Below are 17,883 nucleotides of genomic sequence, written 5' to 3'. Positions count from 1 at the left end.
AATTAGCTGTTACTGTCATTAGGCATTTTATTCACACAGATTGCCATTGCCCTAGGAGTGAGTAACTTCTGACCTCTAATCTACATGCTGTCCTCAGGAGCTGATTATCTCTTGGCGGCTTTATTAAATTAACTTACTTTGTATGTAAAGCCATTCAACCAGAAAATACCCACAGCCAAAATGGCAAACTGTCTCTATTATTTGCAAGATGGCACAGAGCTCTTTGTTCTTACTTCTTCTCTGTGGGAGACATAATAGCTCAACAACCCATTCTCCCAACTAAAACACTTCCTTGACTTACCCTATGCTGTCCTTAGTACACCATACAATTTCTCAGAGGTAACTTTAGTGATTGAGACAATGTCTCTGAATAATCGCAATTCACTTTTCCCACAGAAAGTGCCAGTTCTAATGATGCATTCCTCCAATAGCAGTGCACCTAGGCCTGTTTTGCACTTGGCTACCACAACTGGGAGGGGACAGAGATGAGTCACACAGGATTCTTACCCTCAGAGACATTTAATATTGGAGGGACAAAGTGGTGCTTTGAGGAGCTGTTTTACAGAATGGCAACAGTCATAAGAGGGGCATCTACCTAGAGACACCTGGGTGGCTCAGTTGGTTGAGCATCCAGCTTTGGCTCAGGTCATCATCTCAGTTTGTGAGTTCAAGCCCCACATCAGGCGGATAGTGCAGAACCTTCTTGGGATTCTCTCCCTCTGTCTCTCTGCCCTCCCAAACTCACTCACTTTCACTCACTCTCTCTCTCTCTCTCTCTCCCCCCCCCCCCATAATAAATAAACTTAAAAAAAAAAAAAAAAAAGGGCTTCCAGAAAATGCCTTGGTAATTCTGAGAAAGAATTGTGTTTTTTTAATCTGGGCAAATCAGGAAGGTTTAACAGAGGAAGTGAATTAAGCTTTAAAGGACAAGTAGGACTTAAATATATGGGGAAACATTCCTTTCTGCTGAAAGAGTTTTCATAAAGTTTACTAAACACGAGTGGCATTTTCCCTCACCTGCCAACCTGTCTTTCCCTTTTCATGTGACCTTAATAGTGGAGTAAAAGGTAAATTTAAGGTTAAGGCTAGGGCAGAATATGACAGTATAATTTCCTTTTGTGATTCTGACACTAGATTTGTTTTGGATCTATATCCAGCACTAGTGGTCAAAATTTCCCTCTAGAAGAAAAAGGAGTTTCCTCCTGCATTTGCCTTGTGAAGGGCTAGTTTGTGCCTAAGCTGCTCCCTCTGTCACCAGTAATCCATGGCAGTGGTGCATTAGATTCGAATTCCCCTCACGGCTTCTGTCATGCTCTTTCTGCTTCACGGTACCTGGTTGCACGTGCTAGGCAGCAGCTGCTGAGACGTCCTGTTGTCATTTTCCCTCATCTGCCTAACTCGGAACTCTATTTCGGTAAAATCTGAGCGCTGCTGGTGCACTGACTGGCTGCGTTCTCGCTGTTAGCCATCCTGTCCTGCTACTTAATGCCAACATTAGGAAACATCCCAAAATGAGAGAATAGAAGCGTTGCGTGAAAGGCATCATTATTCTGTAGTACAAGAACAACTCCTCTGCATTCTGACAGCATCATTTTTCAGTCACATCATGTTGATCTATGTGCCCTGAACAGATATGTATCATTCCCTCCCCTTTCTTTTCAGACCGAGCTAATAGATCTGTCTACGGTAGATGTGATCCTCATCTCTAACTACCACTGCATGATGGCACTGCCCTACATCACTGAGCACACTGGTTTCACAGGCACAGTGTATGCCACAGAGCCCACCGTCCAGATTGGCAGGTGAGAGTATTTATTCTCCCAGCAGAAAGTGGCTGAAGAACTCCTTCCTTCCTTGGTGACCATTTAACAGAATGTTGTGCCAAGAGTGATTGGTGTTTCCTTCTGAGCAGCTAACCCAGAAGTAGAATTGGTGTGAGTAGACTACTCTCCACAAATAAAACAAGCATTCATTGGAATTGCCTCAAGATTAATGCAGCAAGTAGTCTCAGTCTTTTGTTTGGTTTTTTGAAACAAAGAGTGGAAGAAGGTGTTCGCAGAGACAGGTCCTCTGTGCAGATGACCCTAATTAGGGGAGGTAATGTTGAGTAAGATGTCACAAAGATGTAATGCAAAGAGCTTTAGGAGAAAGGAGCATAGCCTATTGAAGAAAAGAAGAGATCGTATTACTTTGCTTTCAGAATTTCCTCCCTGTATGATTTAGCACAGACTGTAAATGGAGACAGCTTGTAGAAAACAGGATAAGTAATTAGATGGTTAAGTTGACTGTACTTGTGACAGGGTGAAACTCAGAGCTCTAAGGAGTAAAAGGAGCCTGCCTTTGTCTCTGCGAATGCTCTGCTGTCTCTTCCTCTGCCCCTCCCAAGCCTTCACGATGCAAGTGGTTGCTGCCAGTACCTATAGCATCATTTAGTGAGAGAAAAATCACGTGAAGAAAATTACCTACCCCAGAAAAAAGAATTATGTTGAAGCAGACTAACAAGTATGGTATAAAGTGAAACTAGCAAGGCTCAAAATACAGGATCGAGGTGTTGATACAGACTCTTAGCTTCAGGTTCCAGTGTCTTGCAAAAGTACAAGATGGAATTACCAGAAAGAAAACCAAATGTGTCCTTGTTTTTTGTGTCCGCTCACGTTAAAGAACATTTCATGTGTACAGGAGAAGCCTGGAGATCTGAGGAAGGGACATTATAGGAAAGGCAAACACATGGTGGTGGATCACTGATAATGAGAGGATAAGCTGAAAGCATCAGACTCTACTCTGAAAAGGTTAAAGCATGAGGAAGGACACGCCAGACTGTTCTCCAGGAACTCCAGCCAGAACGATAATGTGCCTGGGTCCCAGATCTTTGAATGTGCTAGAACTAGTGCTGCTCCTTGAAGATGAAAGGAGATGGGATGGGGAATAAATAAATCGATGGAAATGAAATGAAGTTGTTCAACGTTCAAGTGCTAGTAAAACTACAGCCTACCATATCTCTATGTTGATTGGGAGAGGATTTGAGTCAATATGGGTCCTCTCTACTGCGTTCTGAAAGGGGAGTCAAGATGTTGAAAATCTTTTTCTCGCATTTTGGTCATCCTCTAGTCATCCAGGATTCTCACAGGTCTCTGCCATGCACTTCTCAGAGCACATTGCATCATCGATCCACTCGAGTAAAGCATTTCGTAGGTTCCCCTCTGTTGTGATTTTGTGGTAATCTATCTCATGATCTGCACACAGAACCTGTCCTTTTGCAAGTCTTGAGTTAGGCTTTTAGGATTAATTCTTAAGAGTATTCTTCCATGTGGAATTTTGTAAATTCCCAAAACGCATGTCAAGAAAACGTGCTTTTCCAGTGTAAAATTTCCACTTAATATTGTCATTAAAAAAACAATCCTACCCTACCCCTGCTGCCACCAAAATCAGGTACTTCACAGTCATTTGGCTTTTCCTCCTTTCATATTTTTAGTTCCATTAAGGCAGAGATCTTAAGAATGAGAGCTAAACCATGGGCTTGTATATTTCAGTGGCCAAAGATAAGATACATGCCAGGCTTGTTTTAAAGGTGAATTAAATCATTTATGTTCGAAATGTCTAACATGGAAATTCAACGAGATGGTTGGGTTTCTGTTCAGGTTTATGTGAATGGGTGTCCAAATTTATATGCAACAGAGAGAAAAATGATTAGGGAAGGGGAAGGCAGACAAGCCCACTCGTCTTGGCTACCATGTTACGAATGTGGTGTTTTTCTCATTTTTCTATGAGTGCTCATCACTTTTTTCTTTAAACTCAGGCTTCTCATGGAAGAGCTGGTGAATTTCATTGAAAGAGTGCCCAAGGCTCAGTCTGCCTCCTTGTGGAAGAACAAGGATATTCAGCGGTGAGGACCTGTCTGTTCCCCTTGACAGTAGACCCATAGGCTTTGTGAAACAGTACCATTTGTTCCTTGTGTTATGCTTTACACTTTTACTGTTAGAACTCCCTATCTTATGGAAGGGCTATGTTTGATACAACCAATATATTGTGAGAGACCATGTCCAAGGTACTGTACAGGGTCCAAAAGGTTTTTAAAATTAGTAAAACAATTGGCGCTGTCTTTGAGGTGCTCAGGGGTTCATGGGAAGTCAGACCATCGACAGATAAATTACAGCTTTGGATGGCATGTATTGTAAGAGGTGCTCGTCACAGTGCTATAGGCACTCAGAGAATGAAGAACTCTTTGTGTAGGGAAGCTGATGAGGACATCCTTAGGAGGTGGCAGTTAAGGTGGGTCTTGAAGGAAGAAAAGGACTTTCCTGATAGAAAAGGTCGGGAAGTGCGTCCCAGCACTATATGAAAGGATATAGTATATTCGGGGAACAGTGAGAAGTACAGGGTGGATGAGAGTGGGAAAGCTGAGAGGTGAGAAATGAAACTATAGAGGTACCTTGGAGCAAGATAATGAAGAATCTGATGTGTGAAGTTTTGAGTTTTGTATTATGGAGAGTGGGAAGTCCCTCTGTGGGGGTTTGTAAGGAGGAGAATGTTGTGATCACACATTTGGGGGAAAGTGACTCTAGAAGCAGCACGAAAGATGGGTTGGGTGCAGAGATGGAGGCAAAAGACCAGGTGTAGGACTCTTTCAGAAACCCAGGGGAGAGAACAAAAGCCTGAACGGAGGCAGTAGCAGGGAGCATAAAGAAATTTCTAAGACAGAATGGAGAAGAATTGATATGAATTGTGAAAGAGGCTGTGAAGTCATCCTTAGGAAGATCAGAGGAGAGCTGAGCGGCAGCCCAGGGTAAAAGGGAATTTCCCCACACCTGGCCTTGTCATTTGGTATCAGATGCTGCAGAAATATCATCATGTAAGATGGAGGTAAGACCCTTGGTTAATGGAAGTCCCAGGGAGGTTAGTTTCACTAGAGTGCTAGGATCAAAAACCAGATCGTAAGAGGTGACATAGTAGAAATATAATAGTAGAGGCAAGGAGGCAGCTTGATTCTACTTCCATGCTCATGTTTCAGTAGTAGCGGAGGACCCTAGCCAGTCTGAGCATACTGTGGTTTCTGTGAGCCTACCCTCCATCACGGTGGTCCCAGCCTTCCAGGCCTAGCATCCAGAGTCTGGAGTAAAAACTCGTCATTGGCTTTTTAAGTAGTGGGTGTCCCATGTGTGCCTGCCCAAGTCCACTCTTTTCCAGCCACCTTGCCACTGAGTTCTCTTTCCCTCTAGGTCAGTGATTTGTGAGCTCTCTAGTTATCTAAGCTTTAGAATGTCTTAGTTTTTGTGACTGTTCCTTCTACAAAAATATGTATGTGTAGCTAAGAGAATATGCTTTGTTTTTATACTGTAACTCTTTCAGAGTTTGAGCATATGAGTTTCCTCTGTGTATGTGTTGTTTTATTTAACTTACACTGTGTGCCAGACACTTGTTTTTCTTAATTCACTTAAAGTCTCAGCATTTTACTTAATTTATTTAGTTCTATAACATCATTTTGCAGAAGAGAAAACAGGCACAGATAGGTTAAGTAACTTGCTCAAGGTCAGCCAACTAGTGAGTGGTAGGATTTCAATTAGAACCCAGGCAGTAGGGCTAGCCTGGTTCCAGAGTTTGTGCTTTTAACCATTATGCCGGGCTGCCTTGAGGGCACACATGTCACTTTTTGAGTGCATGTGAGCCCCCTCAGGTGAGGAGAGGAGGAAGTATGTGTAACTGTGCTCATTTTTCTCCTCTGTTTTATGGATATTGTTTGGGTCTCGATTTCTGTGATTTAGGGATATGGTGTCTGTATGGCTTCATGGTAGGAAAAACTCACACGTGTGTCTGACTCTTCTGTGTGTACACCCACCTGCCTAAGACAAGATCCCTTTCCCTTCTCATTTTGCATTCTTGTTCTCAGCTGCCTCTCCTCCTGCCCATTCCTATCCCTCCTTCCCCTTTTCTTTCTCTCTCCTGTGTGCCCACTGGAGCACATCAGACCTAGCTGTGTGCATTTCCCGCCTTAGAAATTTTAGGACTTTGTTCTCTTTCCCCATGGAACATGTACACATTGGCCCTTATTTCCTCCTTTTAAATTTATACCCCTTACAGTATTCTTCCACAAATAATTTTGGCACACCAGAAGTGATGTTCAAAGGTCACTGTTTCCTGGCTCCCAAACCCTGGGCCAAGTCTTAGGAAGTCCCATGTCCTTATTTTGCCTTTTCTTCTGTGACCTTGGGCAGAGTCATTGGCAATTTTCCTTTGCCTCCCATTCTTTGTAAAATACAACGAGATAACTGACTTACAAAAGAAGTGCCATCGTTTATGAGGGAGAAGGGTGAAATGACCTTGAAGGAGCAGAGGATGGGGAGGGCAAGGTTGCAGGGGTAGACTGAAAGTTATTTCCTAAGATGCTTAGGAAATCTCCCTTTTAAAGAAGGGTGCTCCTTGAATTAAAACCTTGAATTCGCTATCTCGCCACCTAGTGGGCAAAAATCTGAAACTGTTGAAAGCTAACTTGGTAAAGGAGCAAGCCGAATAACTTGGACTAGTGGAGAAGACCTCATTTCATTATTTCATATATTGAAACCATATTTCTGATCCTGATCAAGTATTGTGTTTTGACATCTGAGCACAAGATGAGCCATAGTTATTGATAGAGAAAGAGAAGACTCTTATTGGAAAGAATATGCTTAGTGTTAGAGAAACAAACCTAGCAAGCCATGTCCTCTTTTTCTCCTGGATAAACTCCACATAAATATTACAAGCGGTAGAGGAATTTGAAGAGCTGTTTTGTAATTGACGTCAGACAAAAGAGTTCTTGTGAAATACTCACCTAGAATTTAACCTTGGGCCAGAATACTAAAAGTGCTTCATTTGAATAACATTTATGCTGAAGGCTTTACATCACTTTAAAATTTCTGTCACGAGCCAGTTCATATCTAGTGTCCCAAAGTACTGTGGCACACTAAATTGAGTGAGAAACACTGTTTTTTGCTGTCTGTTACATTGACATTTTTCCCAAGTGATATGAGCTGTGTCTTCTATTTTTTCATTCCCCCCTTTTCTTCCCCCTTTAATTCCTGTACTCACCTTGTTGAGAGGGGTCTTAAGTAGGGCTCACAAACTCAGATGACTCCAGGGATGGGAAAGGTCAATACATGAGTAAGGTGGGCCACCTGTAACTGTGGACTAGGGATCACATCCCTCTAAAGGGGCACAACTTCAGCAGATTATGGCCATATGGAAACGTGAGTCTATTGCTGCCAAATCTTCCTTTTCTTTTTCTTTTTTTCTTTTTTTAAGAGAAGCCCAAACTCTGGATGTTTTAAATGTGATTTTTTTTCATCTTTTTAAAATGTTGGCTCACACATGAAGATAAAATCCTGTATGATCCAAGTAAAACACCTCTGAGTTGGATTTGAGACTCAGGCCCCAGTTTTTGACTTAAACTTCACACAGGCGGTCTCTTGGTTAAGTGCCTAGAATTGATGCATTTTGGTAGCTTAAGTTATTTAATAAGACCATGAACTAAAAAAATAAATTAATTAAAACCTTTCAGACTCATTGGTCAAAGGAATCTGACAAATTCTCTTAAATCATTTGAAGTTAGTTTGAGTTAGCGTTTGATTTAGTATTAGGATGTATAGCAAAAGAAGCTATTAATCTTGCTTTTTGGCAGCTGTCTGACTCTCCTGCCTCAGTTGACACCGCTCCTAGAGATTTATTTAGAAGTTAGACATCTTTCTTCCTCATTTTGATGGCCGCAGTTTACTCTTCTTGAAAAAGAGATTTTGAAGGGTAGGAAAAGGAGACTCCCTCTGCAAGATAATTTTTGAGTCTCTGACTTTCCCATACCCACTTCAAGGTTTAGGGTTTTTAACAGGAAAATTTAGAACAGAATATTCCACTTAAGAAACTAAACCAGCAGGTAGGATTTTCCTGTATTAGCCTAGAAGTCTACGGTTATAATTAAGGATAAATCATTACAGGATATTGTCATAACCTTCTTGCAAGCATTAAGGAATTATGCACCGATATATTCCTGGCAGAAATGTTGTGGCAGTTTTCAGTAGTCAGAGCTCAAATATGTGGGTTCATCCCTTATAAAAAAACATAAAAGAAGACATGGTTGAAGTTCCTCAGCTCTGATGCTCCAGGGCTAACTATATGGTCGGGAAAAAATTAAAGCTATGGGCTTGGAGATCAAATAGACAGGTGTTTAAATTTCATATCTGCTTCCCAGTAGCTGTAGCAATTTATTTCTTCTAGGCTCTGTTTCTTCATTTATAAAACAAGAATAACATTAGCAGCCTTGCAGTGTTGTGTTGAGGACTAAATAAGTAGCATGAGAGTCCTTCAAACAGTGCAAGGCACATAGTAGGTGCTCTGTAAACACCAGCATCCTTTTCCCCTTTAATGATACCCTTGGCTCACATAACCTCTTTTCCATAATCAGCACACATGTGCCTTCCACAACCTAATTTATCTTTAGATGCCAACTTTCCTGATGAAAGTAAGGTAGTATAAAAGAAGGAAAACCATTTTTCTGATTCCACAGTTGTCTCCTGTTAGTTAGCACTGACATCCAGACGCTGGCACTCAGTCTCCTTTTCTGTAAAACAAGACAATTGAATTAAATTATCTCTAAGTTCACTTAGGTTACAGCTTTTAAAGATGTCCAAGGGAGAGGCTCCTTAAGCCAGTGTTCATGGAGTGGCAGTACTTTGATGAAGTCATCACTGCTTGTCCTTGAGCTTTGCAGTTCCAGAAACTTAATCATTTCATTTCACTCAGAGTTGATTAGCCTCTGAGGGACTGATTCCGGCTAACTAAACTCCCAGGATATTGACTGACAAACAAAAATCCCATTTAATTACTTTATACAGAGACATCTGCCTGGCTCCCGAACTAAAATGGTTCATCTATCTAGGACACTCCCGTCTGGTCAGCAAGTCCACTTAAGAGATCAAGTTATAGATAAGAGGTTTTTTTGATGAGAATCAAATCAAAGCAAAGGTAGTTTAGGTACTCTGGAGAATTGTTTTTATTGTGCTTTAGTAGCCTAAGCAATTGCCTTTGTCCTTTTTAGAGATAAATGGGTCTAAAACAAAAATCAGAGATTATAGTTTTAGGTTAATATTAAATGCCCAGGGCGCTTGGGTAGCTCAGTTGGTTAAGTGTCAGACTCTTCTTGATCTTGGCTCAGGTCATGGTCTCACAGTTCAGGAGTTCAAGCACCACCTCGGGCTCTGCACTGACAGTGCAGGACTACTTGGATTGTCCGTCTCCCTCTTCTCTGTCTCACTCCTTCGCCCCCACCCCCTCCGCTGCTCACGTGCTTTTTCTCTCTCATATAAACTTAAAAAGAAATATTGAGAAATGCTTGATTATCAAGCTCCACTTTAGTAAACTCCACATAGATCATCACTCTGCTAAAACATCTCCCCCCACCCCATTCACATGTATATCAAGCACACTTTCCTGTAATGAGAGGGAAAAGATGTTGCTGTTGCTTATATTCTTTGTATTCTGCTCTTACATTCATTTTGCAGATTCCTTCATTCATCACACACTCAGAAAAAACCCAACCAGTGTTTTATCTCTAAGCTTTTAAGTGGTCCCTATGGACTTAAAAGTCTTACTCTTTAACACAAACACATGGTCTTTGCTGCTTGTTGGATGCTGGTAGGATGGAAGAAGAGACAGCAGAGCTCTTGCATGATGTCAGAACACTGGGGGAAAGTTTCTTAAGTACTCAAGTGTGATAAGAAAAAACAAAACAATGAAATCTTTTAGAAAGTACTTATTAAACATTTAGACTCTGAGAACTTGACTTTGATAAATTAGAAAGCCAGAAAAAATAGAACTAGTTCCCACTGGGTTTCTTTATCCAACTTTTCCTGAATCAGCCAATCATCTTAATAGTTTCGAATGGCTCTATAAATCCCTCTCTATAATTACAGCCTCAGGTAAGCACAAGCAGAATTTTAGGGAAAGTTAGGTTAGATGTTAGGAAATATAAGGAAGTAGTGACCAAGTGACTAAATATCGCAAAGGAGTAAGAAAAGGGTGTCAATAAAAGGAATTTGTGAATATAAATATGGAATTCAGACGACTTACTAACTGCCAAGTGCCTGGCATCATGATAAGTTTGCAGGAAAATGCCCCCAAAAGTTTAAGACATAATCCCTGTACCCAAGGAGCTTGTCAAGCAAAGATTATATACTAAGTGGCCAGACTTACACTGGACTTGGCAGATTTAAGTAGAGTTTCAAAGAGGGAAGAGGCGATTCTAAGATAAAGGAAGGGTAGAGGCAAAAACAGGGCAACATGGCATGATTGAGAAGTGACTGGATTGGTTCAAACCAGCCAGTGCATACCAGGAAAGAGAGAAAAGAATTGGAAATTAACATTGTAGAAAAGATTATTGAAACTTTGGTCATTTGAAAAAGCCACCAGTATATTTGACTAATTCCTAGTTTAAATCTCTTCTGCAGCTGATAGGAAATTCACCAAAATTGTGGAAATTTTGTCACCAAACCCGTATGAAAAAGGAAACCTCTGGATATTTCCCAATAGAAAAATGACAAATAATTAGTTTTAAATCTGAAAAATGGTGTACTCAATAAAAGGTACCAGAATAAGATACCCCAAGAATTTAAGTATAAGGGGGGAGCTAAAGTGATTGAATTTCATTAAAAAGCTAAATTTCATAAAGCACTGATTATCCTATATATGATGATAATACTTATATATATAACACATTTGCTGTAGTCCTCACAACAATCTTTGAAGGAAGTATTGTACCCTCAGTTTAGAAATATGGTGGAAAGAAAAGGTTAAGTAAATCGCTCAATGTTGCAACCAAAATAAGCAAAAATTGAAGTTAAATTGGATATGAAGAATACCCTTCTACAGAAGTTCTGTATAATTAGTGCTTGTAAAAATGTCATTGAGGAGACCTCAGGAAAGCCCAGACTTAGTTAAGGTATTTAAACATGGGTTCTGTGCTAACATGTGATCCAGAAAACTATAATTTATGAATAACACTGGGTTGTCTGTTCTGAGTCGCCTACAAGAGCTTCACCTCTCTCTGGCTCCACTGAGAAGGAATCACTCACGTGGGTGATGGCACACTTCTGTTCCTCACAGGTGATGGACTGAAGCCTCCTTCAGGCCCTTGTGTGTGGACCTCTCCACAGAGCGTCTCACAGCGGTTTCATCATAGTGAGCAAGAGGACAAAAGAGAGAATATGGGCAAGATGGAAGTCACAGTCATTAGTAAACTAATCTTAGAAGAAGTGACATCCCTTCAGTTTTGTCATATTCTCTTCACTTGAAGCAAACCACTAGGTCCAGCCCACCCTCTGGGGAGGGGAACCACACAAGGGAGTGAATACAGAAGGCCAGGGATCCTTAGGACCATGTTAGAAGCTGCCTGCCATAAAACCCTACACTGAGCAGGTCAGACTCGAGACCAGAGTCCTTGGGACCTGCATAGCCTTCCTCTTCTGGCTCACTGGTTGGTTCTTCCCTGAAGTTCTCACCTCCTCACACACTGTCATAGGGCTCTGTAGCCAAACTTATTGGTGCACTTTGGACAGAACTTGTCAATAATTGACTCACTGGTTCCTACCTTTCCTGGGGCAACAAGTGAACAGACATTTTTATTTTGTGAGTGTCTTTTGTGTTGGGCACTGCTCAGTCAGGATACAAAAATGCAAAAAGATACTATGGTGTGAGTAATATGATATAATGGAATAAAAACATATATGTTATTGTTTTTATTGTTGTATTTAACAAGGCTATTATCTCCTTCCCAACAGTGCTCTCCTAAACTAGTTATTAAAAAATCATCATGAATGTTTCTTTATAAACAGATGCTTTCCTCAGTTTCTCTGGAACATAAATTTATTATTTCTATGCCATTTGCTCTAACAGGAAGATGAGAGAAGATCCAAGTTGAAATATACCTGAATTTTTCACAAGTCTTTTGTTTTGCTTAAGGAAATTGTTATTCTCTACACTCTAGTAATTTCTTCAGAAGTAGGTTCTGGACTGTTGAAGACAAAAGTAATAGATATTTCACATCTTTGGTCTTCCCTTTTTCCCTTATCAAGGGCTCAGCATTTGCTGGCTTATTCTAGAGGTTGAATATATGATTGTTTAATCTCCAACAGAGAGTGAAGGAAACATTAGCCAAATGCCTCGTCTTGAGAAAGACTGTTTCATATTTTAATCTGCTTAATTTGTAGAGGACATTGTCCCAGATGGCAAGGGGAGAGTATGCTGGGAAGGGTCCTCAAGGGAAGAAAGTAAAGCCCAGAAAGTTGTTTCGGGTAATGGCCGTACTGGTTGTCAAGGGATGGGAAGAAGTTTCACTGTAAGGAAAGCGGGTTGAATCTAGCCTTGAGTATGACTTTTTGCTCCACCTCTAACAGAGATGACTCTGTTGCAGCACCTTGGCAAAGCTGAGGGCAGTGTAAGACAAATTCACCTAAGTTGAAAGATGTGATTGGGCTGCAAGTGTTATTTTTCATCCTCCCCACCCTCTCAAGCCACTCCCATAATAGCCTTCCAGCTCTGGCTTAAAGCTTAGAAACAAACCCTTCTTCTCCTACCCAGCCCAAAGTAAGAAGTCTTTATTTTTATGAAGGTCAGCACTAGGGTGCCCAAACCATGAAGCTCCCTGATCCTGAGGAATTTAAAGAAGGAGCTAAAGCAGGGGAGTAGCTTGGGTTCTTTCTTGAGACCCTATAGAGCAATGTGTGGGCCACTCAAGTTCAGAGTCATTGCTGCTCATTGAAGTAAATCACCCTGGGCTGAAGTTTACTCTGATACTGTTGGAAAATGCATATGTTCCTGGAGCTGTGTTGGCTGTGTTTTGGGAGGGGAGGAGTTGGGGGAGGGAGTGGTTAGAGACCATCTTTATTCAGCATCTGTTCTCTGCCAGACATTCATGTACATTATACTATTTACCCCTCACAGAACAACTCTAAATTCTTCTAGAGGTGCTGCTCTCCCAGTTTCACAAATAAGGAAACTGAGGCTCAGAGGTGAAGAAGTAATGCTGGGATTTATATCCAGACAAGACTATAAATCCTGTTTCTTCCATCAGGTGCCTCTGAGAGAAACCTCTCCTTCCTCCAAGTAGTTGACAGAGAGTCAACAGGGGTGTGAAAGGAAAAGGGAAGCAGTAGCAGCAGCCCCTACCAGTAGCTGCATCCAAAGGGCTCTCCCGTACCACTTCCCTGTCTCTGATACACAGGCCATTCTCCCAAAGAGAACATAGGATGTGTACCTGGCCTTGACCACTGTCACAAGACCTGAGAAAAAGAAGCTGTCTAGATTTTAAAGGAGTAAGTGTTGTCCACACAAAATATGAAGAGGAGACAACATGATAGGTTACAGGCTTGGAGGAAGCCTGGCACCAAGAGAGCTGTTTATAGCTCAGTATACAGAACAAAGGCTGAGGCAGGACCCAGATAAAGAAGGGCCTTATAAAAAAAATTTTTTTTTCAACGTTTTTTATTTATTTTTGGGACAGAGAGAGACAGAGCATGAACGGGGGAGGGGCAGAGAGAGAGGGAGACACAGAATCGGAAACAGGCTCCAGGCTCCGAGCCATCAGCCCAGAGCCTGACACGGGGCTCAAACTCATGGACCGCGAGATCGTGACCTGGCTGAAGTCAGACGCTTAACCGACTGCGCCACCCAGGCGCCCCAAGAAGGGCCTTATAAAGTCATGCTAAGAGCCTTGGATTTTATTCTGAATGTAATGGGAAGCATTAAAGTGAAAAAGGGGAGGGAGGGAGGGTGGGTGGGTGGGCGTGAGTGTGTGTGTGTGTGTGTGTGTGTGTGTGTGTGTGTGGATTTGCATTTTCAATATATCTTTTAGACCCTTCAGTGAGAGAAGGCAAGTCTGCAGGCAGGGATGACTCATGGCATTTGACATCTTTTTATTGCCTTGTACTGTTGTAAAAATGTTTTAGACTTAAACTCCTTATGAGCAGAAGCCTTTATGTTGTGCCTGTTCTAGCCCTTATAGGACTTCAGTGCTATGGCCATAGTCAGGACTAAATATTTATTGAATAAATATTGTAAAACCTAAAGCAATCCAGTGTATGTAGGACAGATAAGTGAAATAAAATCTTCATGAGTGTGTTTATGCAGAAGGTAAAAAGAAGGATTATTAATATTTTGTTGCTGGAGAAACAAAGGTAAGGAGAATTGGGACAGCGTGATCCATGTGCTAGGTTAGCTAAACCTCTATTCAGTGTTTACATTATTCTGACTGTATAAATGCAACTCCCTGGCCTTATAACATTGTTAGGATTACTTTTCTTTCTTGTACAACTTTTTGTTTTCCCTTGAGTTAGTAATGATCTTGTCTGCTTAGTTTCCTATACACTTCTTACTAATTTATCTCCAACCTGTCTCTTTGTACAAGTCTCTCCTCAGTATGTTCAAACTCAGTGTGTTGTAACAGTTTTAGCTTCTTGGAAATTCTCTCCCAGAACCTTCTCTTTCCCCCATCTGATCTCAGCTGCTCTTGGGCCTGCAGCATGGCTCTCCATGTAGGATTTTCTTCACCATTATCCTGAAGAGATCCTCACCTCTTTCTTCTGTTGCAACCTGTTTTCTGGGTCTTTTTCTTGTTCATGCCTTCATTTTGCCAGGCACATTCCCTACTAACTTCCTGAGGAAGAGTGCATGGGAGGCAAACTTTCTGAGACACTGCACATCTAAAATGCCTTTGTTGTGCCCTCACCCTCCAATGGATAGAAATCCGGATTTGATATAATTTTCTCTAGCTTCCAGAAGTGCTGTTGAAAAGTCCAGTACTATTTTGAGTCTAAATCTGTGGTATGTATCCCTCTTACTCCTCTGTGAAAACTTAGAATATCCTCTTTGTTCCTTAAACTCACGATGATATTTAAAAAAAAAAAAAAAAGAAAGAAAGAAAATCATGATGATGTGGTTTTACTAAGGGACAGTTTTCATTCATGGGCTGAGTACTTAGTGGGTCCTTATCTAGAACAGAGGTTGCAACTGTGGCCAAGCCCCTGTTTTGTGGGCCAAATGTGTCCTGCCAGTTTTTATAAGTAAAGTTCTGTTGGCATACAGCCACATTCATGCATTTACATATTTTCTGTGGCATTGCATAGCTAGGTTGAATGATGCGACAGAATGTGGTCTACAGAGCTTAAAATATTGTTTTTTTAGAAAGCGTGTTTGCTTTATAAAAACTTTAAGTCTGAAAAGTTAAGAACTTCAATTTTGGCAAAAAATTTTTTTTGTTTTTAAAATGTTCACCCTTGTGTTTTCTGTTCTTTCTTTCTGGAATTCTTAACACTTAGATGTTGAACCTCTTGGACAGGAACTCAGGTTTTTTTTTTTCTGTCTTCTTTTTCCATCCCTTTGTTTTTGTTTGCTCTTTTGTCTGAGAAATTCTCTTTACCTCCCAACCTATCCATGACTTTTTCATTTCTGCTATTATAATTTCTTATTTGGGCATAGTTTTTTCTATTTTTTAAATGAACTTATATTGTAATATACAAATAAAAAACAGATAATATATAGTTAATAAATTACTATAAAGCAACCATCCTTATAACTGCTACTCAGGCCTAAAATAGAAGATTTCCAGTAACTCAGAAACCCCTCTCCGTGCCCCAATCTAATTATAATCCACTCTGACACATATGTCATGGATTTTGACCCATTCCAATATTATCTTTTTTGCAGCTCAGATTTTCCCATCTTAGGACAGTGAGCCTTTTCATGCTGTCCACTGTGTCCTTTTATTGTGACCTTTGTATGTACCCTTTGTTTCCTTGCTAATCTAGTTTAACACTCCTCTTGTTTATTCCCTGTCCTAAATCTGGAAGCCCCCATTTCTCTAAAAAACTCTGTATTCTTTTAGTTGGAAATGGAATTTTAAGCTCCTGTTCTGGTTGCTAACAATACTCCTTACTTCTGATTGGTTGTTGTTTCTAGGTTGTCATTCAAAGGAAGGAGCATATGTATTTTTCCTTCCCTTTTTTTCATGCTTTTATTATATTTATATTATCAGAACATACAGCCCTCACATTCTATCCTCTCTCCCTCTGAACCTTCATTTGGCCTTACTTCTGGAAAACTGCACATAAACGTTCAGCTGATACATTGATGTTTCTGTAGTCAATTTGGTTATCGGAAACTCATTCTTCAGAAGCTGTCTCAGGATGGGATCATGAGAACAATATTCCCTGAGTTCTCGCAGGTTAATAATTGTTTATCTGTGCTCAGTGACCTTGAAAGTCAGTTTTGCTAGTTGTATAATCTTTGGCTTGCATTTTCTTGCTTTGAATGTCTTAAATATTTTACTCTGTTTTCTTTGAGTAAAACAGCATTGCTGTTGAAACTCTGGTATCATATTTTTCTCCTTTGTAAGTCACTTGCTCTTTTTGCCTAGTTGCCCTCAAAGTTTGTTTTATTTATAGTGTAAATATTTTCCCAGAATGTATCTTGTGTTCTTCTGGGTCAGTATTTCAGGTATGTGTTCGGTTCTTTCAGTGTGTAGTTTCAAGCCTCTTTTTATTTTAGCAATTAGAGTTTTTAGTATTTGGCTTGGATTTCTGTTAGGGACTCCTGTGCTCTGAATGTTGCATCTTCCTTGCCTGATTTTTGTTTTATGTGGTTCTTTTGTGTCTTGTATAATTTTTTTTATGTTTTTAACTTATTTTGAAATTTTGATATGTTGGCATGATTTCATTGTCTCTCTGCTGTTATATTTTTATGTCTAAGCTTTTTCTCATTACCCCTCTTTTTTAAAAAGTCTCTTCTCTTTTCTTAGATATACTATCTTGTTTATCTAAGGATCATAATGGTAGTATTTTTTTAAGTTTTATTCTACCAGCCTAATTTATTTCCTGTCCTCCTCCCTTCATTTGTTTTGGCCTTTATCGTTTTAGAGACCTTCCTCACATGTATGGTAATCCTTGGTTCTTGGCTCATGTTGAAGAGTTGGACAGTAAAACAAAGATTTTTTTAAAAAGAGTTGGACAGTAAAAAAAACTAATTAGAAAATCTGTGTACCATGAGTTAAGTCTTGCTGAATTATAGACTTCACCATACTGTAATCTGGTTGGGCCTTTTTATCATGAAACCCCCAGTGGCGGTATCTTTTAGTTGATTGTTTTCTTTGGTACTGATCAAATTTTTCAGAGAAGTTTCTTCTGGTCTCCTACCCGCCCCCCCCCCCCGGAGGATATAAGACTGACTGATAGTGTTCTGGGAGCCATATGAGGAGAAGAAAATTGTTACTCTTGGTATATAAATTTTGCTTAATAAAGCTTCTTCTAGGGGCACCTGAGTGGCTCAGTTGGTTGAGCATCTGACTTCGGCTCAGGTCATGATCTCATGGTTCATGAGTTCGAGCCCTACATTGGCCTCTGTGCTGACAGCTTGGAGCCTGCTTCGGATTGTGTGTGTGTGTGTGTGTGTGTGTGTGTGTGTGTGTGCGCGCGTGCGCGCTGCGCCCCTTCCCTGCTTGCACTCTCTCTCTCTCTCTCAAAAATAAACATTAAAAAAAATTTAAAAGAAACAAAAATAACAGAGCTGCTTCTAGTTGTTGGTTTCCCTTAGTCCAGACCCTCATTTTTATTCTCTCCAGAGAATAACCTCTAGCAACATGCCTGGGAGGAGAAGAGGCAGTGCTGAGCTATATGGAATAGATGAGGAGAATTGGAAGGTTCTATTTCTCATCAGTTTTTTTCAACAAATCCCCTTGTTTTTAGGTTCACCTTCAGTCTCACTTCCAGATATACCTATTGTTTCAGATTGCTGAGCTTTTTATGGATTCTGCAGTATAAATTGCTTGAATTAAACTTTCCTGTGTCTGCTAAGTCAGTTTTTTGTCTTCCTACTTTC

The 17,883-nt window shown here is 40.5% G+C and overlaps 1 protein-coding gene across 3 annotated transcripts in view; it reads left to right on the top strand.

The window, feature by feature from the left end:
* The window catches only part of INTS9 (integrator complex subunit 9), a 101,217-nt gene that overhangs the window by 45,867 nt on the left and 37,467 nt on the right, over window positions 1-17,883 (top strand). For all 3 annotated transcript variants that reach the window (XR_007151414.1, XM_047854898.1, XM_047854897.1), the window contains exons 5-6: window positions 1,663-1,802; window positions 3,797-3,883. Coding sequence is in view for 2 of the 3 variants with exons in the window: in XM_047854898.1 (XP_047710854.1) it covers window positions 1,663-1,802; window positions 3,797-3,883 (227 nt within the window). In the remaining variant the exon portion in view is untranslated. The remainder of the gene's footprint in view (window positions 1-1,662; window positions 1,803-3,796; window positions 3,884-17,883) is intronic.

The sequence above is a fragment of the Prionailurus viverrinus genome, chromosome B1 (genome assembly GCF_022837055.1).
Source record: "Prionailurus viverrinus isolate Anna chromosome B1, UM_Priviv_1.0, whole genome shotgun sequence".
In the NCBI taxonomy this organism is placed as follows: Eukaryota; Metazoa; Chordata; class Mammalia; order Carnivora; family Felidae; genus Prionailurus; species Prionailurus viverrinus.
This window is presented reverse-complemented; position numbering and strand designations above follow the sequence as displayed.